This window comes from Fistularia commersonii, chromosome 27 (genome assembly GCF_037954325.1).
Source record: "Fistularia commersonii isolate RoL2024-O1a breed Wild chromosome 27, RoL_Fcom_v1.0, whole genome shotgun sequence".
Lineage (NCBI taxonomy): Eukaryota > Metazoa > Chordata > Actinopteri > Syngnathiformes > Fistulariidae > Fistularia > Fistularia commersonii.
In genome coordinates this window covers 1,569,036-1,595,793 of record NC_141310.1, presented here as the reverse complement: position 1 = coordinate 1,595,793, position 26,758 = coordinate 1,569,036, and the positions used below count along the sequence as shown (strand labels likewise).

The 26,758-nt window shown below is 42.5% G+C and overlaps 1 protein-coding gene across 9 annotated transcripts in view; it reads right to left on the bottom strand.

The window, feature by feature from the left end:
* Positions 1-388: 388 nt before the first annotated feature.
* The window catches only part of sox6 (SRY-box transcription factor 6), a 128,212-nt gene continuing 101,842 nt past the window's right edge, over positions 389-26,758 (bottom strand). For all 9 annotated transcript variants that reach the window (XM_086174481.1, XM_086174474.1, XM_086174473.1 and 6 more), the window contains 7 exons: positions 26,581-26,730; positions 24,086-24,266; positions 23,785-23,972; positions 14,151-14,256; positions 7,453-7,626; positions 6,395-6,611; positions 389-6,023 (listed from right to left, as the gene is read on the bottom strand). In XM_086174481.1, the coding sequence (XP_086030607.1) occupies positions 5,717-6,023; positions 6,395-6,611; positions 7,453-7,626; positions 14,151-14,256; positions 23,785-23,972; positions 24,086-24,266; positions 26,581-26,730 (1,323 nt within the window). In that variant the 3' untranslated portion in view covers positions 389-5,716. The remainder of the gene's footprint in view (positions 6,024-6,394; positions 6,612-7,452; positions 7,627-14,150; positions 14,257-23,784; positions 23,973-24,085; positions 24,267-26,580; positions 26,731-26,758) is intronic.

Genomic DNA, 26,758 nt, shown 5'->3' with positions numbered 1-26,758 from the left:
TATATATACATATATATATATATATATATGTTTTTGTTTTTTTTTTCTTATTGAAACCCATAGTCCATGACAACATTGGCAATTTGAGTTGCAAATCAGTTTTGTGTTATAAATTCCATATTCAAAAGCCAACATTGAGGGCAAATAATGAAAGTAGCCTGCAACATTATCATGGGATACATTTACTGTCAGAGAAATTACTATTGGACAGTATCACCTGTGTACTTCAGCATTACTTCTGACTCCCACAATTTAAAATGGTGTCGAATGACCCTTTTGCTTTTACAATATTTGTAAAAAATATTCCTTGACACTTTGCTGACAACAGATATCTAAACAAAGTAGTACTGGTGGTTGTAATTAAGGTATAAAGACATGAGCTCAAATCTTAAAACAAAATGCCTCTTTAATTTTCTAAGTGTCAACAGCAGTACAAAAGATGGAGTGATGTGAGAAGCTTTTCGTAACACAAATTCTTTCTCTTTTACAGAAAAGGAGGAAAGTCTTGAGGTAAATGAGCTTAAACAGGAAGGTTTTTGGCCACCTGTTACCGTTACAATGGACAGACATACAGATAATGGTATTACATTATAATATGCCTTAATTGATTGTGGGGATAATTGATCATCATACACAGTACACAGTTTTCCCGCGATGCCTAGATGCACCCAAACGTGTCGCTTATTGGATTGTTTTTATTGGATATAGTAATACTACGGAAGCTGAGGAAATTGCGCTCCACACACACCACTGTAAAGTTATTCACCTTAAGTTTACCTCACGTCAATACTGCACATGGAAACCAAAGACTTGCAGAGTACACTTTTGAAGCCAAGCAAAACAAAACAAACAAACAAACAAAAAACTTAAATTTTTTTTTTCTTTTTTACTTCTTTTTACTTTTTTTTTCTTGTTTTAGCAACAACAACCCCCGAGCAAAGAATCAATCTTTTTTTTTTGTGTGTGAAGTATAAAGAATGTGAACACAAATGTGATGGCAATATTTTTTTTAAATTGAATTAAAAACTTTACATTGGACTGTACAAGATATTATGATAAACTATTTACATATTCAGACATAAACCTTTTTTTTTTCTTTTTTTTAAAGCAGCAACAGACACTATGTATTTCATGTTCTATAATAACACCCAAACAATACTTGCCATTGGCCTAAGTACCTGCCAGGGAGAGAAAAAAAATACAATAAAATATCTTCGCAGAAAATCGATTCTGGCTGCCAGCAAATTTAAAAAATAATAATAACAATAATAATAAAAAAAAAAAAAAACATGAAAAATGGCTCCAGTGATAAAAAGAGCCACACACAGTGTTGCGTAAGAGACAACTCTAAAAAGCAAAAGTACCGAAGACAACGACTATACGTGTTGCCCAGAGCGACACGTTTTACACGTCTGAACAGCAGCCAGCATGTCAGTCCAGCATGTCAGTGAATTGTGCTGATTAAATTAACTTGGAGAACATTCCCGCCATATACATCACAAAATTCACCCCCCTCCCCAATAAAGGTCAAAAAAGGTAAAGAAAAGTTACAGTAAGTAATATTGAAACAGCATACAAGCTTTTTGTCTTCAGTGGTTCACTCGGACTATTTGCATGTCTAAAAGGTTGATTTCGGGAAATGAAAGACCGCTGTGGGAGGGGAGGGGGGGCATTTTAAGGTGGCTGGATTATCATGAACATTTTCATTGAAAAAAAAAAAAAAAGAGATAATATACCATGAATAATACACAACATCCGTGTTTTTTTGCCGTAATTAAACAAATAAATAAATCCCCGCCCGTCAAAGCACATAAAATATCCTGTTTGATGAAAATAATCATTTGCATTATCAGCATCAGCCAAATGCGCGCATGCTTCCTAAATATACCGGCTGTTTATCCATCTCAAGGGGAAATGAAATAAAATAAAATAAAATAAAATAAAATAAAATAAAATAAAATAAAATAAAATAATAAAGTAATGAGATAAAATAAATCCCACATCCTCCGAGTGCTATGTTGAAATTATGTCCCGCTTTGCAGCACAACGCCGAGATCTTATCACAATCCCAAAATGGGATCTGAAGTTGATAATTGCTTTGAATCAAGTGCTTGTCGTTCCAACGAGTGCCTCGTGGTGTCTTTTCGACGTTGCCTGTCAAGAATCGCTTCTATATCGATCTGTTTTTTAGGGGGGTAAAGATTATCAAAACAGGAGTAAATGAGGCGCCTTTTTCTTTAAGGTACGACGCTGCTTTCTTCCAATAAACAGAAAAATTCAGCGAGCATGAGGTACATCGACTTGTTAGGTTTAGAAAATAAAATGTGATCACATGAAAAAAAATTACAAAAAATATAAAATAAAATAATATATAACAGTGAAATGCATAACTTATACTTCTCTACTTAATTGAGACAAAATAAAAATAGATTTCCTATGTTATATTTACAATAAAATCTAAATGAGATGGTGAATTCACTGAATTATGAAAAAAAAGGAACAGCTTTCTTTTTAAGTTCGGATTCATCCAACAGGTTTTTTTTTTCTTTTTTCTTTCTGTCTCTTCTTCAGCTCTGATTGTCCGTCCGTAGTTTTACTGACAGTTTAAGAGCCAGCAGTGACAAATAATAAATACATCAAATGGTGATACAAGTCTCAAATACAGTATACGACGTGCTGACGGGGGCTAGTGGGTCGTGCTAACCACGCCTGCTGTCGAGTCCTCCGCTCCCTTTCTTGTGCCGGGTCTCTCCTCCCCGCGGCAGCCCTGAAGCTAAAACAAAAGTGTTCATTCATCACATGTCTCTGCATAAATAAAGAAAAAAAATCAAAAAAAATCTGGCAACTGTGAGAGCAAACCCACTTGAGTCCAACTTGGGAATTTTGTTAATTCATGGTGTTTTTTTTCCTCAAACAGATTCACATTAATCAGAATGGATAAAAATACAATTTATATCCAGTGCTTAAAACACATATGAAACATTGTCTCTTCATGAGCTCATCTATGATTTTAGTCTGTTTTTTTTTCTTTTTATCATTATTCACTGACTCAGCTCAGCCGTATTTTGGTGAAGTGATTCTCGTTGTTGTATTTCATTTGTTTGTTTTTGCTTTTTTTAAACTACTAGCCCGCTAAATCTGCGGCATCGTCATGAACATATTTACAGTCACAAAAAAATCGATCTTGCCATGAGCGAAACAGGTTTTACTTGTCGGATAAATCTACTCGTGGTGCATTTATAGGAGAGAGTCCATAAAATAAATATTGCAATATGAGAGCCTTGTGTACAATGTGAAATGCAACAGGAATTATCAACAATGGTAGTAGAAGAAAAAAAAAAAATCCACTAAAGCAAATCCTAAAAAAGGAAACAACACTAGCCAGAGAATTGCGTTGGCAAATGAGGGTGCGGAACTCCAGCTATCGGTAAAAGAAAAGAAAAATGGCCGGCAGTCTGAGTCCTGACCAGTTCGAGCCAGTGGCTACCCATTCACATCCTGGTAATGATCTGTGCTCTTTCCAAAATGGACATATTCAAGGGCAAGGGAGGGGAATAGCTGGACTCATGCATTAATAATACTGTATTTCAGACGATACCCAGTCGTCAGTCATTTTAATAATCCCCCACAGCTTGATGTACTTGTTCCATCTGCTCGCCAGTGCCTGGTGATTGGGGCTGGGGTGGCAGCCCTGTCGAGGCCTCACTTCCAGCTCTTTGATGGAGTGCACAATGAGAGCCACGCACTCTGTTCTTTTTTTTTTTTTTCTTTATTGTTTCTCATCCCTCCCATGTGTTCTCTCTTTCTCTGAACCAGATGGCAACCCCCTGGGTGCTGAGGTTGCCATGGGCAGGGGTCATAGCAGGGTATGGGCAGGGAAGGGCTCCGCTGCAAAGAGGATCTGAGTCTCAAAATCAAGGCCTTGACCACTGGAGGAGCTTTATCTGTGTGGCGGGGAGGAGGGGTCACACCACACCTGATCTTTTTCTTTAAAAGCTGATAGAGAAAAAAAAAAAAACGCCCCTTGTTTCAGACACTGCGTGTGTTTTCACTCTGAAGCGTGAGCCATCGTTTCAAAGGTGATACAATTATAAGAGAGAAAAAAAGTGAAATAAGGTTCGAAGGTGACAGAGGGGAAAATAGGTTGAAGTGCACCAACGCAAGGATCTGTGTTTTAAGGTTATCTTTGCCGAAATGAACTCGGGAGCGAATGGCGAGGAATTGACATGTCCTTATAAAACCGCCGCCCCTCTTAAGACTACAACTGTAATCAACTCATTGCATCAACTCAATTACTGTGCTCTGCTTTAAGACTTCTTAGTTTCAATTTAAGATTAACAATGTCTAAAAAGAATTAAGATAGGAAAAAAAAAAGTTTTAAGACCTAAGACTTTGAAATTGCCATCCAAATGGGGGCCAAAGCGTTTAACAGAATGTTCCGTAGCTACACATTGTACAACATCATTTTGAGATTGTAATGCTACCAAAGCTGCATTTCGCCGCTGTTCCAATCCCGCAGATTGGCAGCCTTTGGCCCCTTAGCATTCTGACCTGATTACAACCACTCAGATTAAGAACTGGGTAAGTCAAACTGGGTTGTAGGACTGGGAATGCGTGAAGACTGCTACAGTACCGCGTTGTCCCATTTGGACCGGGAGAAGTGAATAAAAGGGGCCCGGCCGGGTTCGTTGACCATTTCTGAATCCAGCTCTCCAGGGTAATAGCGGGTGATGAGTTACCGCCTACGAAAATGTCTGGTGACCTCCTGAAGAACCTCTCGCCTCAAAGTTTCCTGAGTTTCACGTGTTTATTCTGCCAGGGTAAATTTGCGAAAGAGGTGGATAATGAATCTGCATTAAGAGATCAAGAGATTCTTTAAGAGTCTCGGAAGCCTCTCTCTTGAAAAAAAAAAAAAGGAAAAAAAAAAGACTTAAAAAGAATTTGAAAACAACTCGAAATGTTTTGGCACGTCTTCGCTGAATTATGCAGTTTGTGTTATAACAGTAACAACAGAGGTGATAATAATAATAATAATAATAATAATAATAATAATAATAATAATAATAATAATAATAATAATAATAATAATAGAAATTCTGTTTGCTTTTGTAGTAACTTGGAATCACTCCATGTGAATTTTGAATTCTTTTGCGCTCATTATATTACACTCAAGATTTAAAAACATTCACAAGCTGTTGGCTGGCACACTATACCTGAGTGAGAATATTATTCCCATCTTGAACAGTTATGGTTCATATCAAAATCATCTAATTGAAAAGTAAAATAACTACAAGAGTCGTTGGCGGATATCAAATGCTCCGTTTCAAGTTCTGTTCTTTGTTCTAGGCGATGACCGAGTTTGAACGTCCATGATCACGATGAAAACATAAAGGGATGCTTGAAAAAAAAAAAAAAGGAAAGCAAAAAAAAAACATAATGACCACAACCAAACTGCTTCACACACTTGAAGAAAACACTTAAGACCAAGTAGCTTTTGATTCTGATGAAGCCACATCTGCATGCTGGCTTAAAAATGTTATTCCGTTGTTCATTTTTTTCCTCTTTTCCAACAGTTTCTAAACTTCCGTGGTGCGATTTCAACAGTGAACACCACCCCAACCCCCCCCCCCCCCCCCCTCCCTTCGACAGATAAGAACCGGCCCCGCGGGCGTCCTTCTGTGTGTGTCCCCAGTCGATGCTCAAGATTCATGGCACCTCAGTTAGCACTGACCGGCTCTTGTGTGTCATTTTCGCTACTATAGTCCGATTTGGGCTCGTCCTCGAAATCATCGTACAAGTCCATCTCGTCTTCGCCATTCACGGCCTCATTGTTGTTCGCTAAGCTGTTGGGCTCCAACTTCATGTTGTAGGTGCTCTGAATGACCGGAATGGACGGCTCAGGGCTCGCTGAGGCACTCGAGCACTCTGATGTCATCTGAGGCGAGGGTGTCGTTGTTGCCATGGTGATGGCCCCGGGGTACACCATACTGGCGCTGGTGGTGATGGGAATCTGAGGTGGCTGCCTGTGGGAGAAATGAAGATAATAATATGTTTATGTCGCAGACATAGTTATGTTGGAATCCAAATGATATGTCATATGTCAATAATAGACCAAGATTAGCTATTAAATCCAATGCATAGGTGACTTGAGAATAATTCCGCTGGTAGTGGACATGCAAGTTGCCCTTTAGGCTCCGTATAGTAATATTCTGGAGAAATGTCTGTGCTCATGGTCTGTTTGCATACTACAAATATCCAAAGGAAGTTACTTATTACTTTAAGCTGTGGGACAGGCCAGGTTATTTACACTGCAAAAAAACGCAAAGCCTACAGTCCGCTTCACATTTTGCAGGCTTGTGTGGGAGTCGTTGGTGGTTTCAAACTGCGCGCCTACCCCACTGTGAAGAACTGCCTCATCTCTTGTCGCCGCGAACGCATCATCTGCTTGTACTCGCCGATGCGTAGCTTCTTCCCATCGATGATGCAGGTCCTTTTAGGCCGTGGCTTGTACTTGTAGTTTGGGTACTTCTCTAAATGGAGCTTACTCAGGCGGGCCTGCTCTTCGTAGTATGGCTGCTTGTCCTGATTCGACATGGCCTTCCACCGTGAACCTGTGCAACACGATACATTCGGGTTTCATGCATTGGTGATGTGATGGAACTTTTCACAGATTTTATACAGAAACTACACTGTTTCAACACTGAAGGGATGACACATGTTTAGCTTCTATCACTTTTCATGACATCTTGTCATTGTGATAGGCTATCATGACATCCGTCTGTACACTTGGATGAGTTTCATGATCTGTATTTAAAGCGACTGTCTATCTATGATATTTGCTAGAGAGGGGAGCGATATGGATAATTTAGATGTGGTGTACAAACTGGACAGCAGGAAAGAACACGGCAAAGGAGCAACACTGTATCAACAAGGAATAAAGGGAACGACTTGTATTATTCCAATAATTCAATGGTATCCATCAAAAATAGAGCTAAGAAGTAGTCCTATTTGAACTGAATCTTATTTCACCATCCGGAAATAGATTAAGCGATGAATTTGAAGTGATGAATTGACAAGGCAAAATTGGCATTGGCCATTTTTACTTATATCATTCATTGATTATTTCCAAAATATTTGAAATTCTTTCTGCATTGATGTAAAGTTGATAACACTATCCATCTTTCCTGTGGGTCCAAATGACAATGCCCAAAAGATGATATTGAGATTTTCCTAAGTTTACAGGTAATCGTGGGGATTACGAAAGTGCACCACTGTGATGTGTCCGGGAGAAATTATCGTAAAAGAATCGTAAAGACAGATATTGAAGCGAAAGCGTGTTGCCGGGTTTGTGGAAATACCATTTAATTTGGTTTATCGGTGCAACACTAGGGATGGAGAGCTCCCTCGTGGGATGTTATCAGATGTTTGCTGGGATGACATGAAGACCCTTACCTAAAATCTTGCTTATGTTGGAATTGTGCATGTCAGGGAAGGCCTGAAGTATCTTGCGCCGTTCATCTTTTGCCCACACCATAAACGCATTCATCGGCCGTTTAATGTGAGGCTCATTGCTGTTTCGTCCTCGGGACTCCCTGAAAACACGTGCCTCGGTAGATCCGGCGCCTCCTGTTGGCCAGAAATAACAGAGTTGGGGTTTATCTGCAGAGCCACTCACTTCTTTGGAGTGGGAACAAGAGAGAGCGAGGCAAGACAGGGATTAAATAACTGGCCTTCTTCAACCCCCTGCCCCCATTCCCTCGAATCTCTCCGTTCATCTGAAACAGCGTTCAGGTCGATGACAGAGTGTATTCAGCGAACAAACTGGCAAAGCGCACAAGTGGTAAAGAGGAAAAAACATTTCTTTGGAAGAGAAATAGTCGTCCTCCGTAACCAAACAGGGGCCGCGACTGAGAGCTCACACTTGTTTTGCAGATTGGGATCCAGGAACGCAGCGGTTTGCCAGAATAAATAGCAAACACAGAACTCGAGCGAGGCAAAGAAGAAGAAGAACTCTGGAAAATGTTACATTTTAAAACAAATTCTGTTGGATTTTGAATACGGTGTCCCTCTTGTTCAGTAACTCCATCGTTTTTGATCACACACACACACACACACACACACACACACACACACACACACATGCACACACCGGATTCTGCAAAGTGCTCCCTCTCAATCAAGCCATTCACAATCAACATGAGAAATTCTCTCTCCGTATTAAACTGTACATCAAACTGATAATGATTTCTGTTTGCATGCGCATTTGCTTCCTTTTATATGTAAGATGTGAAAGAATTAAATAAAAGCAGTATGAATATTTAAACAAACAAAAACATGTTGATAAACAAGGCTGGAAAAATAAGACAAAAAAAAAATCCTTCCATATGCTACGATACATCTTTAATGATCTCAAGTCTGGAATAGAAAGCTTGGGATGACTCATGCATATTTCATCATCCACATGTGAAGTCTTCTCATTAGACCCTTCGACTAGCAGCCTTGGCATGTGTTACCTGGGGTTTGATTTTTATTATTATTTCAGATGATAAACAAAATCAAATTCTTAATGAGTAATGGAGAGCTGTGCAGAGTCAATTTTGAATCGGCGGGCTCCTCGAAAATCACCAAAGACGCCGGCGTTCCACTTTCATCCTGATGAGTTTGAGTGATCCCAATGCTGGTTTAAAAAAAAAATAAAGCACCCTTTGTTTAAAAGTATTATTGAAGGCAACACCAAAAAATACATTGCATGTAGTACACCAATACCGATTATACACGAGAATGGCGTAACTAAACCTCTATTATAGTATCATGGCGGTGCAGTTTATGTTTACAGAGCTTCCAGGACACTCCCCCTCCCCTGCACAAAGGCCTGCTAAATACATTTCTACCGGCTGTTTGTTGTTTTACTGTCAACAAGCCACATTTACGAGCCGCAGCGGGTTCATTTTTATCAAGGAGACCGTTTGCAAAGAAATATGCTTTCGTACTGTAACTCTACACCGCCGGTTGACGGCTCTCTGATATGTTGCCGTGGCCGGTGGGACGTCAGAGGGACCATCTCATGAAAAAAATAAAATAACACTTTTATCAATTTATATCATCAGGACGTGCACAGAGCTTCAGGAAAAATATAGGATATTGTTCTTAATATTTTAGCCTTTAACATCATACTGAACTGCAATAAATGTGTAATAAATATAGATTTTATAGAAATAAATTTTGAAGGGCCCTATAGGCCCTTCTCAGTGCATTTTCTTAATATCCAGGCACAATACCGAAATTAATATCACATAGCTAATATTATGTCTGTCTCGTCGCCTTTTGCTTTGATAAGGTTGTAATCCTTAAAGCCATTATGAATTCAAAAATAATACACTGCCATCACCGCCGCGGAAACCCACAGTTCGTTAATTTCATTTAGCATGCACTCACTGTACAGGATGAATTGATTTCACTTTGTTTGGTTTTGACAACCATGTTTATTGTGCAATGAAATGTGGAGTGGCGGAGGGCTGACAGTATCCATCAACGCAGGGCAATCTGCTGACTGCCGGGGCCAGATGAAGGTATTCATTAGCTCAGGAGCGAAGCGTTCACTCAGACAAGACAGCCAGGTTCTGCACCCTGGGATCGCTTTTGGTAATTTACGATGCCTCCAGTGCCATTACTCTATCACTGACACTGATTCAGCAATTTATATACTGGTGTGCATACATATGGGCAGAGGTGAGCTTCTTACAGGGTCTGGGTGGTGAAGGGGGGGCGGGTACAAAACAACTGCCTTCCATCAGTTAGTGCCACATCCATAGTTAACCAGGAAACCAGAAACATGACTTGGTTCAGTGGAGGGAAGCCAGTTGAGGCATGTTTTCTTGCCTCGCTTAATGTCTCAGAAAAGCAGGAGGTGTTCTACAGAATGTCTGTTGCGGCTGAAGCCCGATAGATGGAAGAACAACGGTGTTTGCTTTTCCTACATTGTACAGAGCTGAAGTACAGTGGTCTTTATGAAGCATAATAATAATTATAATAATGTGATTCAGACCCGCTGCCTTGGGGAACCAATAGCCTATTATAATAATTGCACCTTGACCTGAAAAGACCATGAAACCTCAGTCATAACAGTACGGGTGCTATTTTGCATTGTATATTTCCACTGAAAATCAAGATGCTGCACTTAATTAGAAAATGGATTTTACCTTTTTTTCAGGTGGCGTAGATCATTAAGGACTCAATTAGTTTGGTATATATGATTGTGTAAATAAACACAGATGTTTAGCTGTGACAGGGGCGAGCCCCGTGGGTGGCTCTCGGCAAGCAAGCATAACAAAGAGGCAGCGCTGCTTAATAGAATTTATTGTGATTCATGAGACCCACAACTCAAGTGTGACAGAGTGATATGAGAATCCCCTTTTAATTTGTCTCTTCTGGAAACAGCGCAGATGAGCACAATGGATTACGGCGAGGGAGAATGGCTGTATATTTATCACAGACGGCGAAAGGTGGTATGAAAACGTGGGGGTAGATGACGAAGTAGCATTCATTCACGGTCAATAGCGATTATCCTGCATGCAGGGTCATGGGTGGGCTGAGCCTGGGGGGGGGGGGGGGGGGGGGGGGGCGGAGTGGGGAACCTTTGGACCAGTCAATCTCAAGGCCATACGCTGGGTAAAGACAGAAAGTGTTTACGTTCACGCGTGCATTTGTTTAGGTGTGAATTCAGAGCGGCCAATTAACTGACTGCATGCCAGCGCCGCACAGGAGCGAGCCCCGGGTCAGCCATCAGTCAGGACCCCGAACCTTTTTGATATGAAGGGACACCGATGCCTCGCCGGAGGAGGAAGCGGTGAAAAAAATAGCGGGGAAACAAAAAGCTCGACGACACCTGTAAGCTGCAAGTTCAGGCCTGATCATATACCGGCGAGAGGGTTGCGCTGCCTCAGGTGCAACCCCCCCCGCCCCAGCCACTGCTCTTTAGGGTGTTTTCAGACCAGCGGCTCCACATGAAAAAACAGAAATTCTCTCGTGGGTTTAAAAGGGGGCAATGCATTAATGAACCCGTATTTCTGGTGCATTCATTTGCATCGGGCCGCCGACCGCACTCCTACTGTTCATTTCACATTTTCCAAAATATAAGAGGAACGCCGGTCTCCACTGAGACTTTGCAGAAAATAGCGTGTTCAATTTTTCTTTTTTTTCTTTTTTTTTTTTGCAGTGTTTCAGCCAGTTAAGAAACCTGCTGCAAACATTACCAAAGTCTTGCATGCACCTTGAGTAGCCCCCCAGTTTGCTCAGAAAAACCTTTCCACAAACAAGGTATGGCTTTCACTTTTGTCTGCTCTCCATTTGGATTCAGTCCAAATCTGAAATCCAAAAGAATGCTGTTATTGATTGTTTCGAGCTCTCGGGCAATTGTTGTCGTGACTTTATTAGACATCACGGACTCGTCTCTGCAATAAAAGCCGGGGCTTGATTCCCACGGTCTCGGAGTGGAAGGAAAAACAAAAACAAAACCCTCTTCAAACAATCAAGTTCTATGCAACTTCAGAACGGCTCCGAGCTAGCAGCGTAGCCCTGACATCAATGGGCTGCAATAACAATGCGGCGTTGCCGTTTTCTCATCCAATTCCATCGGGGCTTCGCTCTGAGACACTACTCAGAGGAAACGTCTTCCTCTTTCACCTGCCACTTGAAATTAGCTGACTGGATGATCAAATTGATTTCATTTCCTGCCGCCAAGCGTCTCCCCACACATGTCTCGTCATCCGAGTACCATCGGTGTTTGCGGGCGAACAAAGTGGGCCCGGGTGGATTGAAGTCTTGGTAATTCTTTTGCTAATATTTCGTCATTTGTGTTAAAAAAGACACAATGTTATTTTGCCTTGGATCACGCGCGTAAGACTCAAGGCTTTGTGCGGAGAATAAAAATCTGAGCCACATCTGTTACTTCGCCTCTACGTGCCAACCTCCTACTGCCATTAGGATTTTTCGTTGCAACATGCTTTGCAAATATTGGGTTAAGCAACTTAAAGCTTTCTGTGAACTGCTGTGGTGACAGACGTCTGCTTCACACAGAGCGCGCTCAATGTAGCCGCTCTGCTTCGCAGGGAAAAGCCGCTTCACACCGAGGGCCTTTTACAACATATGCATTGGCAGGGAAGTACACCCAGTAATTTTCCCTTTCAGGAAACTCTAAAGTATGCACCCTGCGTTTGCTCTCAACAATTATGTTAATGTATTGAAACATTGATATTCTTTTAATTGTATAATGAATACATTATATGTATATGTGCGTATGTCTATGTAAGCATAGACATACACATGCATCTGCAAATACACACACATATAAACATATATATTTATGTGTATATATATTTATTTAGATATATATCATTGCCTTCTTAAAATAATTTGCTCAGTCATTTTTTTGTCATCAGAAAACCATAGCCATGTGCTGACTGGGTCGTCGATTTTGGCAAAAAAATTAAGTCAAAAATGGACTCAGAGATTATTTTAAGATGACGATTTGTCAATGTGTGTAAACATAGATAGATAGATAGATAGATAGATAGATAGATAGATAGATAGATAGATAGATAGATAGATAGATAGATAGATAGATAGATAGATAGATAGACGTTGCTGTGCAACAGGGAAAGATGAGCTGAATATGTAAATATTGCTCAGACATATTGTAAATGTAACTATGGAGGTCTTATACTCTAAAACTGTAAGATTTATCTTTATCTTCTTATCAAACCCCGATCCAAGGATGACTTTAGAGCAACAAAGAAGTGCGTCAGTGCTCGCCGGGTTATTAAAGAGAGCACAAAATCACATTTGGATAGACTGAGATATGCTATATATCAAGGTTTGCCACTGAGCCCGACCCAAATTAGTGCTGGAGCTGGGGGGGGGGGGGTTAAATGTAAACATGTTCTCTGAAGAATAAACACTTTGTGGTTCACATCATAAAATGCTGCTTCACATCATTCAAACATATGTGTTTTGCTGTTGCTGAGGCTGAAAGAGACAGACAGATATATATGTGCTGCAAGAGAAGAAATGTTAACTGTGTGTTTTGAGTTATGTGTGCTGCCCTGGCTCCCAGCCATTTCCCCCTGGGAAGAGGACCTCTCATCTCCTTTAACCTCTGCTTGCTCCTAATCCATAGCCCACTGGGAACGGTGATGTGAGGCGTCTGGCATAAGCCTTTCCTTGTGCAGGACTTAAAAGGACACAACTGCCCTGGTGCGCGCTCCTTTTCGGTTCAGGCTCCACAGTAGCCGCAGAAGGAAGATTCCCACCAGGAGGACGAGCACGGGAGGCACATCTGTTCGCAGAGTCGTACTTGGGAAGGGACCCGTCGCCGCCGCGGCGCGCATGGGAAAATGTGTAAATCAATTTGCCGAATAGACCGCTAATTCACATCTTCGGAGCTGGGTGTGATGTTACTTTAAAAAGACGTTGGCTTTTGTGTGGCTAAAACACATTTCTACAGAAATAAGAATCTATTTTTCACACGAAACGTTCGACGAACAGGCCGAAGCTCAAGGGGGGCAGGGGTGTCGTGGATACTCGGGAATGATACCGATGGGTTACATTGTCCTGAGAAATAGCTATCCGTCTGCCATGAAACTTTGGGAAGGCACCAAAGATGAGTCAGGAACTTTTTTTCCCCCCACTTTGCTCAAGCTCTAAAGTGCCATGGAAACAGCCACAAATATTTATGTCAGACAAACACTGGTGCACTCAAGTACTCCTTGCTCCCGTGTCCAAGCCACGGCCACAAAGGAAGATGACGCTTTGTCACTGTGGTGTAACTAAAATTTACACCTCTGTGCGCAGGGCCTCAAACAAGCACAACAAGTAGCAGGAGGCCGGCTTGGAAAAAAGCCATCTTTGTCCCAAGGCACCCTTGTTCTCCGACTCACCTACCTGCGAAAACTTTGACTCATTCGAAACGGCATTCACCCGAGCCCCCTTTATCTCCCTTGCACACACACACACACTCCACATACTCGTCCCTACCGCCCATTGGGGGATTGAATGCAATTCGTATGACTTAACCGTTAAAGTGACTTTGAGTGGTTTTATAAAATCATCCGTGCGAAGTACAAAGCGACGAGAGAGGCCACTCGTGGACTTACCGTCGAGGTCCTCCGGCCGGGTGAGGTCGATAACTCTGTGGCCGATCTTTCCTTCCTCTCCCAGCTTGCCTAGGTGGTGCCCAATGGTCTCGAAATGCGCCCTCTCCTGCAAGGAGAACACAAACATTTTAGGTCCGCCCCGTGGCACCGATTCGAGTTTGTCCGGGGGAACGAGTCGCGACCCTGGAAGAAAACCTGAAATTCGGATGAAGCGAGACGAGCCATTGAAAAATGGAGTTTCTTTTGAACGAGCGGCCCCTTGACATGAGCTAGATGTAGTATTTCTATTTCTCATTGCTCTATTCAGCAGCTGTTATAATGGATGACAGGAGGCAGAGAGACAGTAAAGGCCAGGGGTGCTGTAAATAGATTTACAGAAGGATACTTTGTGATCTCAAGCACACAATGGGGTCGCGGCCCTCTTTGCAGTGCTCAGATTTTCCTCTGTAATCTTCTTCTTACATCCTCCCTTCCAGTCTGCAGTGCCCAGAGCTCAGCTCCCATCATTTATTCAGAGTTCTTGCTTGGGAGAATACACCATGTTTTCCCGTTTGCCATGTCGCTTTGAGCTCAGATTAAACTTGGCATCATGTCGTACTTGACACACAATGAAACCCTGTCATTCAGCGCTCCATGACAATATTAAATGTCATGTCCGTGTGCATTTACAGAATAAAATAACAGCTTTCGGGGGCCTCTGAATAGTTGCTGCACATTACACTTAATGTATTATGCAAGGAGAGAGTGCCGACTGCTGCTGGCTCCATTGTTGAATGACCTACTTCCTCAGTGAATAGACAGGGCATTAGCAAAGGGCTGTCTTCCTCTCTAAAGACTCAACTAGGAGATGGACACTTTGACTCTGCATGATACAAATAATTCCCCCCCTCAAGCTTTCGCCTGGATCACACTAAAAGCAGGCATGTTGCCACCATTCAGAATAAAAGCATTTGTTTTACTCATAGGGCGAGCGTTCAATCTCTGCCAAAGATGCACTGTGTCTTCCCTGACCTCTACCCCTCTCTTTTCTAAACAAGCCTATATCATATGGCCAAAACAGACAGTCAGGTAGGAGGAGTCCCTGGAAGCGCGCTAACAGCTCCCTTGCCATGCAAACTGACACCGACGTATGCATAAATCTTTTAGCCCCTTCTCAGTAATGCATCGCACCATTTTGTTGTCGGCCGTTCGGCCCCGCGCGTCCAAACAAAATGCGCGCAAACACACACACACACACACACATGCTCTCTCTGCATTTGTATGAATAAAAGTCATCAAATTAATTCTGTTGCTGTTGTTTTTTTCAGTCGCGGTCACAAAAAAAACACAATAACCCGATCTGTTAATGTTTGTGTGAGAGATGGACGTTTGGGGGGTGGGGGTGGGGGGGCTTTTCTCTGGCGACTTTTAAAAAAGATGACAAGATGAAGGATAGAGATAGTTCTAGTCCATTTGAGACCTTTCATAGAATTTTGATTTTGGTGGCTTTTATTTATTCAAGAACGATTCCTCAAAAGAAAGGGCCGTGAAAGAGTGGCGCAATTTACCATTATATCTGAAGGAGGGGTCATTATTTATGGCCAGCTGAATGCTTGTGATATACAATTAACCACTACCTGCTCATGCCCTGTGATTAGAGCCTGTCTATCTGAAGGCCCTTTGCTTACTTAAGTGTTTCTTAATTATGACATATGTGACGGTCCCCACTGGGCAGGGGACCGCTTTGTAAAGCGAAGATGGAATGCGTTGCGTCTCTCTCTCCCTCTCTTGACGTCGCGGCTCGTGTAAAGCAACACATGTGCGAGCATGCGTGCACGTGGCGAACGGTATTCATCACCCGGCCACATTATTGCGCTTAATGAAAGAAGCTAGCAGGGCGATGACAAAATGACTGATGTTAAGATTAGCCGGGTGGGCAATGGACTGCTTCGGATGCTATTTGGACAGTCCAGTAGGAATGCACAGCATTTATGGATACTGCATGTCTGTAATAACGCAGTCATCTCGTCCCTCTTCTCCGCTTCGCCGATTCACACTGATCAGTCAAGTTATTTTATAAACTCATGATCATTATACATTGCATTGGGCTGAGGAAAAAGGGGGAAGGGGGCCATCCATCAGTGGATTTTTATTAATAACGCGCCCCCGGTGCTGAAACTATACAATGCACACGTCGTGCGATAAGCACGAGCATCAACGCAACAGGCAGGTATGTATGAAGTATGTATGAAGGAAGCTCTTCTTTGAGGATGGTTTGACAAAGAATCACTTCACCTTGAAAACAAAATATCACTTTTTTTTTCATATTTAGATTTTTGTTGAACACACGAGCTTGTGGGTCAATGGCTCACTCTTGTGTCTCGTCAAGGAGGTTCCTGTGTTCGACCGAGGCCTTTGTGTGGAGTGTTTACGAGTCCCCCCCCCCGCCGAGTCCCTCCCATGCGGCGGGTTAATTCGAGACTCCAAAATCGTCCGTAGGTGGGAATTAGAGAGAGAACGGCGGCGCGTCTGTGAATGTCGCCCCCGCCGTCGACTGACGCCCCGGACCTCCCAGGTGCCTGACGGGGCCGGCTCCGGATCAAAACTGAGTGAGTGAATGAACGAGTCCAGGGAGGCAGTGTTAGAGATGCGCCGCTTGATGCCACAGTAACTCTTCCATCCTTTCCCGTGTTAGATATGCTAATTACCATTAGACTATCTTTGCAATATGGCACCACAAATTTTCATAAAACTTTATATACTGAGTATAATATGGTAACACTTAAGTAATTTATATCTGTTCTGCATTTTTTTCTGAAGCTTGAACATATTCTGATAAGTAATGCGTCTTTATTGCCAACATATCAACTGCAGTGGTAAATTAGTGGCACTTTTATTATTTTATAGTGTCGTAAAATTTTTACTGATCACTCTTATACAGAGGAGTAGCAAAGGACATTGGGCATCAGGAGAGGATTGCTGTCTTGCCAGAAAAGGGGGCGGAGGGGCGGGAGGGGACTGGGGCGGGGGTGTGAAAAAAACAGAAGGAGCTTCTCGGTAAACAGCGAATATTAAAAGTTTTGTGCATGGGGTGTTTTTCCGAAGATATCGTTCATCAAAATCGTGCAAACGTCTCTGAACAAAAGCGGGCAACGGAACGAATGATGAAGTGCAGCTCAGATAAAGCGACAGGAAACAAAAGATATAACTAGACGCCATTCCTCTTTCACTTGACCGCTGGCAAGCGACGAGTCCCTCCCACAAATGACTTCAACAGGCGGCACTCCACCCCAAAACTAAAATTACAGCCACGCGCTCCGAGCCGAGGCGGACAGCCGCCACCCACGGTAATCTCGTCTTGCCCTGCCCGGGCTGCCTTTTGTCTTCCCGGTTTGGTGGCCGTTTTCAATCCCGCATGCGGCTTCCTGGTGGGTGTTGCAAATCGTGTGGAAACAGGACGGCAAGGCAAGAGGCGAGAGGTTAGCGGGCGTGGACCTTCTCGGGTGAACGCAACCGAGAAGGGCCGCGCAGACGCTCTGAAGGCAGCTTTCATCCGGCAGACCAAGTGCTGGAGGCCTGCAGCCTCGCCACCCCGGTGGGTATTCTCTGGGCAAAGACTGTCGGCGAACACCCCTGTGCATTGTGCCTTCTCCTGCTCCACATTTAGGCAAGGCACTGACAATTCTGACGCTCCTCAAACATCTTCACTTTAAATAGCGCCAGGCTATAGACAAAAGCCATATGGCCCGGGTACGATCAGATGAAAGTGAAATACACAGATGAGCACGTTAGACTGCAATCCAAATAAACCAGGGTGTTTTTTGTGTGTGTGTGTGTGTGTGTGTGTGTGGCGGGGGGCGACTTAGCTTTGTTTTCCAATTCTTCATTTGTATATTTTAGACACACAGATTGCAAGCAATATAAATCAGGTTGTGCATTCGCTAGTTTGAATGTGAGAGAAGGTCATTGTTTTTCGATTAATACAGAAATAAAACCATTTTAATGGATTCTTGCAACTGGCAACATAACCAGATGCTCACATATAGACATCTTATACCTTTCAGTTACACACAAATGATTCCGATGTTAGACATTTCTTAGGTCATCCGACAATTTCGTCCGCGCATTCCCGTGCTACGGAAAGTATACGATTGCATATATTTTAACATTTCTATGATTGGAAGCTTTAACGCAGCTGCAGAACACCAAACAGCCACTTATGTGTGATAATGTGCTGAACCGGGTCTGAATATATCACACACCTGGTATGTGGTAAGTCCAAGGCAATTGCTTTTTGACCACAATAGAGGGCTTTGTGTATCAGGTTTCACTCATCACTGTGGTCTTTGGCCCTCAAGTGAAGACTCCGAGGGCCTCAGATGAAACCTCTCAACAGTTTTTCCTAGCCCTGAATAAGACAAAAGACTGCACTTAAACGCAGCCACAGCCTCTCGCAAGCCAGCGCCTCATCTGTTTTATATTTCAATTGTAACCAGTTGCACTGTTATTTATAAGCCTGCAGCTTTCCAGTAGTTTTTTGCTAGTTTTGAGCCATTTAAATATTAAGCACATCCATCCATGCGGTAAAACCACAGCTCCTTTCATGGCGACTGCGCCGTTGCTCTCTTTTCAGCCCGGAGCTCTCTCTTCGTAAAGTGTAATACGGGCAGCGGCAGAATCAACAGTAGCGGCCACAAAAGGCTGGCATCTGTTCCATTATCGTCGGGGCCTCGGCATCACACGGGCCTGAGATGGCCCGGTTATTTCAGTCCCGTGTCTGCGTCCAGGGCGTCGCTTCATTTGTTTAAAACAGAAAGCCCTTTAATTAAGTTAAGGGGCTTTGGGGCGCCGAACTATGCGAAAGATGGGGTGGGTTAACTACACCCTGGCTTTTGTGCCAGGGTGACATGACTTGTTAATTTTAATAAGAATGACAATAAAATAAAACAAAGCATGTTATCATTACTCTAAATGACTTTTCTTTGGTCTACACTTCTTCACTGAGTGGGTGTGTTTGTTGGTTTGTCAGTGCGTGTGAGTGTTTCTTTGCTTTTTTTTATACAATTAAAACTAAGAATTTCGCATCAAGCATCCTCTATTCAAGTGGTTAACTTTTGTTATATGTATCTCCCTCTGGATATTTCTGACGTAGTGTACTTTCCCGTACTTTATCCAGATGCCCGCTCGCCGCCACTAAAGCAGCACCTATTATGACAGGTTTTCAATATTATCAATTATTATCGGGCTAAAATGCTGCGATTTATCAGACCTGCCCAGTACCAAACCGGGCCGGTCTGGAATATTGAACAATATTGCATTATCAAAACACCTTTCATATTCAAACTAAACCCAGCGGCTGTCGTTCCATGACGATATTTCCAATATTTAATGTGCAGTTCCATCTTTTGTCGCACGCAGGTCTTTCGCTTCTTCGGCGCTGCAGCGGGCCATGTATTCATCATGTAAAATGACAGCTGTGGTCAATAATGGAGACACCGGTGCCAAATGACTGAACTGAGGTTTGATGCCTTTTTGGATAATAACGTGGGGGGCGAAGGCCTACAGACGCACATTTGCACACACGTACGCACGCGCATATAATCCAGAGTCAAATATTATTTTGATTCTTTTGGCCGACGTGACGAACCCGACAAAGCATTAATGTAAGCAATCTTCACAATACCACTGGCTGGCTATGGCTAGTGTCTTGGAGCGGGAGCATAATCTAATTTGGATGGGCAAACCCTTATATGCCAAGGATTTACAGTGTAGCCAAAACTCCTTGGTTTGCAATTTCCAAGACAGCAGTCGAAAAGGAGCAGAAAATTGCTTCCAGGGCTGCAAACCAGACAAGCTTATATTCAAAGTCTTTGTGAGGGCTTTGCCTGAATAGAGTTCTGGCATCACGTACACACATGTGCATACATGTCCACACCGACACACACGCACACACACACACACGGGAGGAGGGACCGGAGTAACGATTACAGCCAATAGGTTAGGAGAAGGGATTTTATGCAGCACAAGCGCAAGCTCCGTCTAAATATTTACACGCTGAGATTTAGATACAGGAAATAGACAATTGGAGACGTCAATACCGAGGAGAGGGGTGTCGGAGGGGCAGCGGGGGCAGTTCAATAGGTTAATACTAGCCTTTCACCCTTTGATTCCAGTTAGGAAGATGTCAGCAGAGGATTTATTTATTTATCTATTCCACTGAACCTCCCAGGTCATCGCAAAGACACGAAAGCGAGGCCTACGCTATATCAGACTTGGAATCAGTTACGAATGACTATTTTGGGCTTTAGCGACGATGCTAGCCTACTTGAGCGGCCGTAAACAAACGGCAAAATTGGCCGGGCACTCATTGGAGCCTTCCTCCCCTTCGTCATTGGCTTCCTGTCGTCTTCGCTGTGCTTTTCTCTGCCCGTCTAAAGCCTCGTATTATGTGTGCTTTCAGTGAATGAGAGGTTCCTTAGTCTTTAAGCGCATGGATCAAGGCTCCCAAATGTAAACACTGGTGTCCATTGTTTTCTCATCCCATGGTGCCCTCATGGAAATATATATTTATATCTGTATTTCTTTTTTTTTTTTTTTTTTTTTTTCATATTTAAGCACGCTCCTTTTGCGCATCCATTTCTCATTCATGATTGTTTTCCCTACCAAAGCGGTCGGTTGAATAAATAGGTACTACACGTTTGACCTACAGGCCATATTTTCCAGAAGCTCCTATATGCTGATGACCTGCTGACGGTCACATGACCGAGACTCTGCTGAGAGTATCTGAGTGAAAACACACAGATACATGATATTCATTCATCCGTGACCCAAGGAAAAGAGCATGCCCATTTATAGCAGGACATAATAAAGGGAAACAATTCAAATGGTAACAAATGGATTCGAATAGCCATCATTTGACTGCAGGCGTTCTGACATATTCTAGGTAAAAGCCTCCTCTCCGTGAGGGAGAGATAGTAAATAATGGAACAAAGAAGTCGACAATACTACCTTCAGATTAATATTTCAAACAGATACATTTCAGAAAATGTCATAAAAGGTTTTATTTTACTGATGGGATGAACTTGTCTGACAAATAAAAAGGATATGGAAGAAATATGGCTCCTGTAAAGTGCGGATGTCTGACGTTGGCTTAAATTCAGGAGAACAGATTATCTACACTGAACTAGACAACATGCTGCTGGTTGAGTGGTGAAAAAAGGATGCGCTGGTGTAGGTTCAGGTGGAATGTATTGTCCTGATCAGACACACTTTGTAAGAAAAGATGAATTGATCCATTCGTAAGCAGCACTTAGACCCACTCCTCTACCCGGTCATTACAGTGGGATAAATCAATATTTAATATCCCCCTCCAACAGCAGTAATGGATGATCTTAACCTCTCTTTAATCCCATTTATGCTATCATTCCAGAATCTTCTCTGTGTTAGCTTTCACTATGATAAACTTCAAAACAAGAGACTGATAAGGGCACAATTGAAGACCATATCATATTTGCGTCTGGTGCGGCGCTTTATTGAAATATTTGTATTCTGTAACTGAACTATGCGGGAACTTACAACAGAGGTATTCCAACTGTCCCAGCCCGTTGCCCTGTATCAGCAAAACAGAGTTTCCCTCTCATTCCAGCGCTGAATTACGACTCCCTGCTCTTAATGGCAGTAGAATGGTGAGGATGATGGGCCAATTCTTTTAGACTTCTTGATAAAGTGTGCCTCTATATCCACAGCCGTCTAATAGGGGTTGTATCACAAAAAAAAAGTAGTGACGTTATATCGATCAGGTTGAATTGAGCAATATGGTAATAACAAAATTAAAAAACAAAATAGTATAAATAAGAATAGATTTTTGTACATTATTAAAGAAACAAAAACAACAACAACAACAAAAATGAACTAAGATAGCAAGTTTCAGGTAGAAAAAAGGAAAAAAAAAGGAAATTATTTGAAAATATGTGGTCTCGTCTTTTCAGGAAAGAAAAGCAACTCATTAAACATCCGAGTCCGAAAGAAACAGCACGTGCTGCGCGTTTCCCTGACTTCCACTCATTGTCTCAGGGTCAAACCATAACACATTGTGGCCGTTAGAGGAGCTACCGTGATGCATACTTTTAAGTTTAACCTCGTCATCGAGAAAACAACAGACCGTGGCACAGACGTACCACTGGGCCTAGCGGACACGTGTATTAAATCTAACAAGAAAATAAACAAGATAAAATTCCCCTGACACACCGCAAAGCCTTCAGCAGTTCAGATGAACCAAGGGCTTGTTGGAGCGGGTACTCCGTTCTGCCCACCTGGTGGGCATTCATGGGGAGCGGTGTGATCCATCATATTAAAATCATCCACATGGCACCACAGACAAAAGCAGTTTCCCATTTTGTCTGTTTAAGAAATTGGAAAAAAAAGATGCCGGGTCTGCCTATCTGCATTCTCTCGGGTCCAAATCAGAAAACATGCGCGAACATAAACAAAACGTCACACAGGAAGTGTTTCCTGCACAACGTTGCCTTTTTCTTTCTCTTCCCTTTCCTTTTTTTTAATCCAAAAGGGAATTGTAATTACAGTGTATTAAGAAATAGTAACACTATTATTACAAGAGGAAACTGTGGTCTAATTCAGACTTTTTATTTCTCGGGTTACGCAGAATAAACTCTTAACACTGTTTTTTCCTCAGCAGGCTGTAATAATTTATATTTGTCACGTTATTAAGAGCATAGATGATGGCCACCTTCATAGACAGCGATCTCTTCCAAACACCAAATTAGAGGAAAATCAAAATAGATATTCATTCACTTTTTTACATATACATTGACCTAGTTGGGGCTGTTGGTTGAAAGTGTCAGGTGCTGAAAAATTAATGAGCATCGCTCCCAGTTCCTGCCTGCTCCTCACAGCCAACTGGCAACACGGCATCAAGCTGAAGAGAGGAGGACAGCTTTTTTCTCTCCTTGATTGACTCATCGATTGAAGATATTTTTAAAGGGAATCCCTGGGAGTGTGCGCTCCCCCCGTACAAAGCGGCCCCATCCCGTATCAAGGGACGGAGAGGGGCTGCTAGTCTGCTTTAAATGGGCAGACACTTCAGAGTTTTCTCGTCCCACAACGAGCACTGCCATGGCCTGTCACGGCCTTCGCGCCGACATCAACAACGCCCAGCCCTCTGAATGCTCGCGCACACACACACACACACACACACACACACACACCAGTTCGTCTTAATTTTGGTAAACACACGTGTGTACTCCCTGGTTATGCCAGCACTTATCAATATGACCACCCTGGATTTGGATTAAAGAAAAAAAAATATAGACTTCTGAATAACAGAAAGCTGTACGGTTCGCTTCTAGCCACTTTCCTCCACTTATTTTATTGTGGTCAGACAGAAAGTCGAAACTCAAAAATCTCTCAGTTGCAGAGAAAAAACAGTGGGGGAAACTGCATTAGGTACGGTTAAAAGGTTTAAATGCAAACAGCCGCAAAATCTTAAAATTCAATCCACCACATTCGTTTTCAATATGAGCCACAGATCGCACAGAAATGCTGCCTTCCAGCACAACTGCTACCCTTTTCCCCAGATGAATAAAAATAAAATCAATGAGTAATAGAATGAAACAAGCATCAGAATCATTTTACTCACCTTATCAACTCTGCAGTTGTTGAGTCCCACTGAAGTGAGGGCGGACAGCTTGGCCTCCATCCCCTGCTGGTGGTGTTGTAGCTGCTCCCTCTGGATCTGCTCCCTCATTTTACGAGCCTCCTGGATGGCCTTCATCACCGTGTCCTGGTCCCCGAACAACGCGGTGGAGTTTAGGCTGGACAGGATGTCTGCGCAGACGGAGTAAAAAAAAAAAAAAAAAAATTTTTTTCGAAGTCAGATCGGGAGTGGCGGTGTGTGTGTGTGTGTGTGTGTGTGTGTGTGGGGGGTTTCACAGCCTTACCCAGAGATGACCCTCGACCCAGCCCCGCTCCGAGTGGGCTGGTGATGCTGCCCTTGCCGATGAGATTGTTGGGGCTGCTTTTGCAGCCGGGGAAGAGGTTCTGTGTCGGTGATGTCGGGGATTTGACCAACTCTGTCGTCTTTGGTCGAGCGGAAAGGTTCAGCGGCTGCGTTCCTTCCTCCTGGGGTAACACGGGATGGGAGTTGGAGAGCGGGCACATACAACCGTGTTTTCGTGCTTGCGTGTGTGTGTGTGTGTGCATCCTGACGTTTTTGAGGTGCTCTGGCTAGTTTGCCCATGTTCCTTGAATAATTACAGGATCCCTATCCCGATCCGCACCTCCTGCTTATTTCTCGTCTCGTCTCCTCCCCATCCATCCTCTCGGCAGAGATGTGCCACTGTGATCTTCCTCACAGTTGCCCCGCACCTTTGTTCGCACTAATTAAAGCAGATTCTGCCTCTCTGTACATCTTCATCTGTTCTCTCCTCCTCCCTGCTCTCTCTATCTGCACTCCGGTTCGAAGAATAAATAATGACCAGATAATGGCACCGCTGGTGATCAAAGACAGCTGTTCTATTCATCAAATATCCACGCACATTATCTACTTCATTAACTTGTTCTCTCATTTTATTTCTCATTTACACGTATTTGGCTTAACATTTCTGATGTGCTTTCTTTGAATATATATATTTTTCAATTGTATTTTCTTTTGAAGAATCATTCCACAGTTTGTATGAGTTAAGAAATAAACATGCATTTGTATATGTGATATGCATATATATGTATGTGTATACGTGTGTGTGTGTGTGTGTGTGTGTGTGTGTGTGTGTGTGTGTGTGTGTGTGTGTGTGTGTCTGTGTGTGTGTGTGTGCAGTGCTCAAAAAATAAAGGGAACACTAAAGTAACACATCCTAGATCTGAATGAATGAAATCTTCTTATTAAATACTTTGTTCTTTACATAGCTGAATGTGCTGACAACAAAATCACACAAAAATGATCATGGAAATCAAATGTTTGAACCCATAGACGTCTGGATTTTGAGTCACACTCAAAATGAAAGTGGCAAAATACACTCCAGGCTGATCCAACGTTGATGTAATGTCCTTAAAACAAGTAAAAATGAATCAGTGCTGCTTGAGTTTGAGTAAACACAAGTGTGACTGACTTGGAGTGACATTGTGTTGTTTAAGTGTTCCCTTTATTTTTTTAGCAGTATATATATGTGTGTGTTTATATATATATATATATATATATATGTGTGTGTGTGTGTGTGTGTGTATATAGCTTGGCTAATGTCAGAAAATGACATAACCTTAACAGTGTAAATAATAAAAAAATATCACTGTAAGTTTGTTTCCATTTGCAGGGAAAATTGTTCACATTAGCAGCTTTTTTACCTGATATATTTCTTATTTTAAACAAAAATAATATTAAAATTAGCTCACAATCAGAAAATACAAAATGAAAATGGGCCAAATTGCGCTATTATTATTATTATTATTATTATTGTTATTATTATTATTATTATTATTATGAACAATTTTCCCTGCAAATGAAAACAAATTCACACTGATAAATCATTTCATCTATAATGTATTTGTTTTTATTATATTACAAGAGACTTCTTAAAAAGACTCAAATCCCCAATAATCTACAAACTGGGAATGTAGCCATATTTTAGATCAAATTAAGGGTCATTCTGTCGTGAACAATCTTTTTTCAAAACCCATGTGTCTCCTTGTCCAAACATATGGCTCAAGCACACAGTGCCCCAAGGCCTTGTTTTCGCTGTGCCAATAACAGTTTGTCATGCAGTGAAGCCGAACGCAGAAGAAAAAACAAAACTAAAGGCAATCTCATTCCAGCGGACTGTGGATCCAAGTAGGAGGACTCAAGTTTGTATTTGCTTACCATTTACAGGAGGAAACTTTAATTTCTATATTTTGTGTTGTTCGATAGGGAACCGTCCGATGCTCAGTAAGACCCTCAATCCGATACATGACACACATGACAATCCAATATCAATCTTCCTAGAGCAGGCCCGGGACCGTCACATGATTTATGACCTTTCTCCGTCGCAATATTATTATACCAAACTACTCCAAATGGGTGTATAATTTTGATCATTAACAAACCATAGCGAGTGGGAGATGATGGACTTTTTATGGCCTTTAGTCTGCACAGAGGTCTACTGGATTGATGCCATACGACGGAAAAATAAGCTGGCTCGTTGGATTCGGTTTCCAAACGTGTTTTGTTCCATTTGAGGAGCAATTAGAAAAATAAAAAAAAAGGACGACTTTCAATTGTGTTAAAATTGCCATAGCAGCCACATCCATGGCTCTCTGGCAAAGACAGAGAGGGGCAGCTAGAAGCTAAGACTTGGAGTTTGAACAGTATTGTTACCAATGTTTTGGCTCGACTACGACGGCATGCCGGATTTAGCGCAACGAAGACCCCGAGACGGGTGGGTACGGGGTGAGGGCGTTGTACCTTTACTTGAGCGATGGGGCTGGAGGAACTCTTGTCGTTCTTCAAAGAGGAGGGAGAAATGGGCCCGCTCGCATTGAGGGGCTGGGGGAGCGGAGGCATCTTGGCTCCTGGTGAAACCTGCATGCTGGCAAGCTGGGCGGCATACAGTTGCTGTCGGGAGGTGGGAGAAAACCCGCAA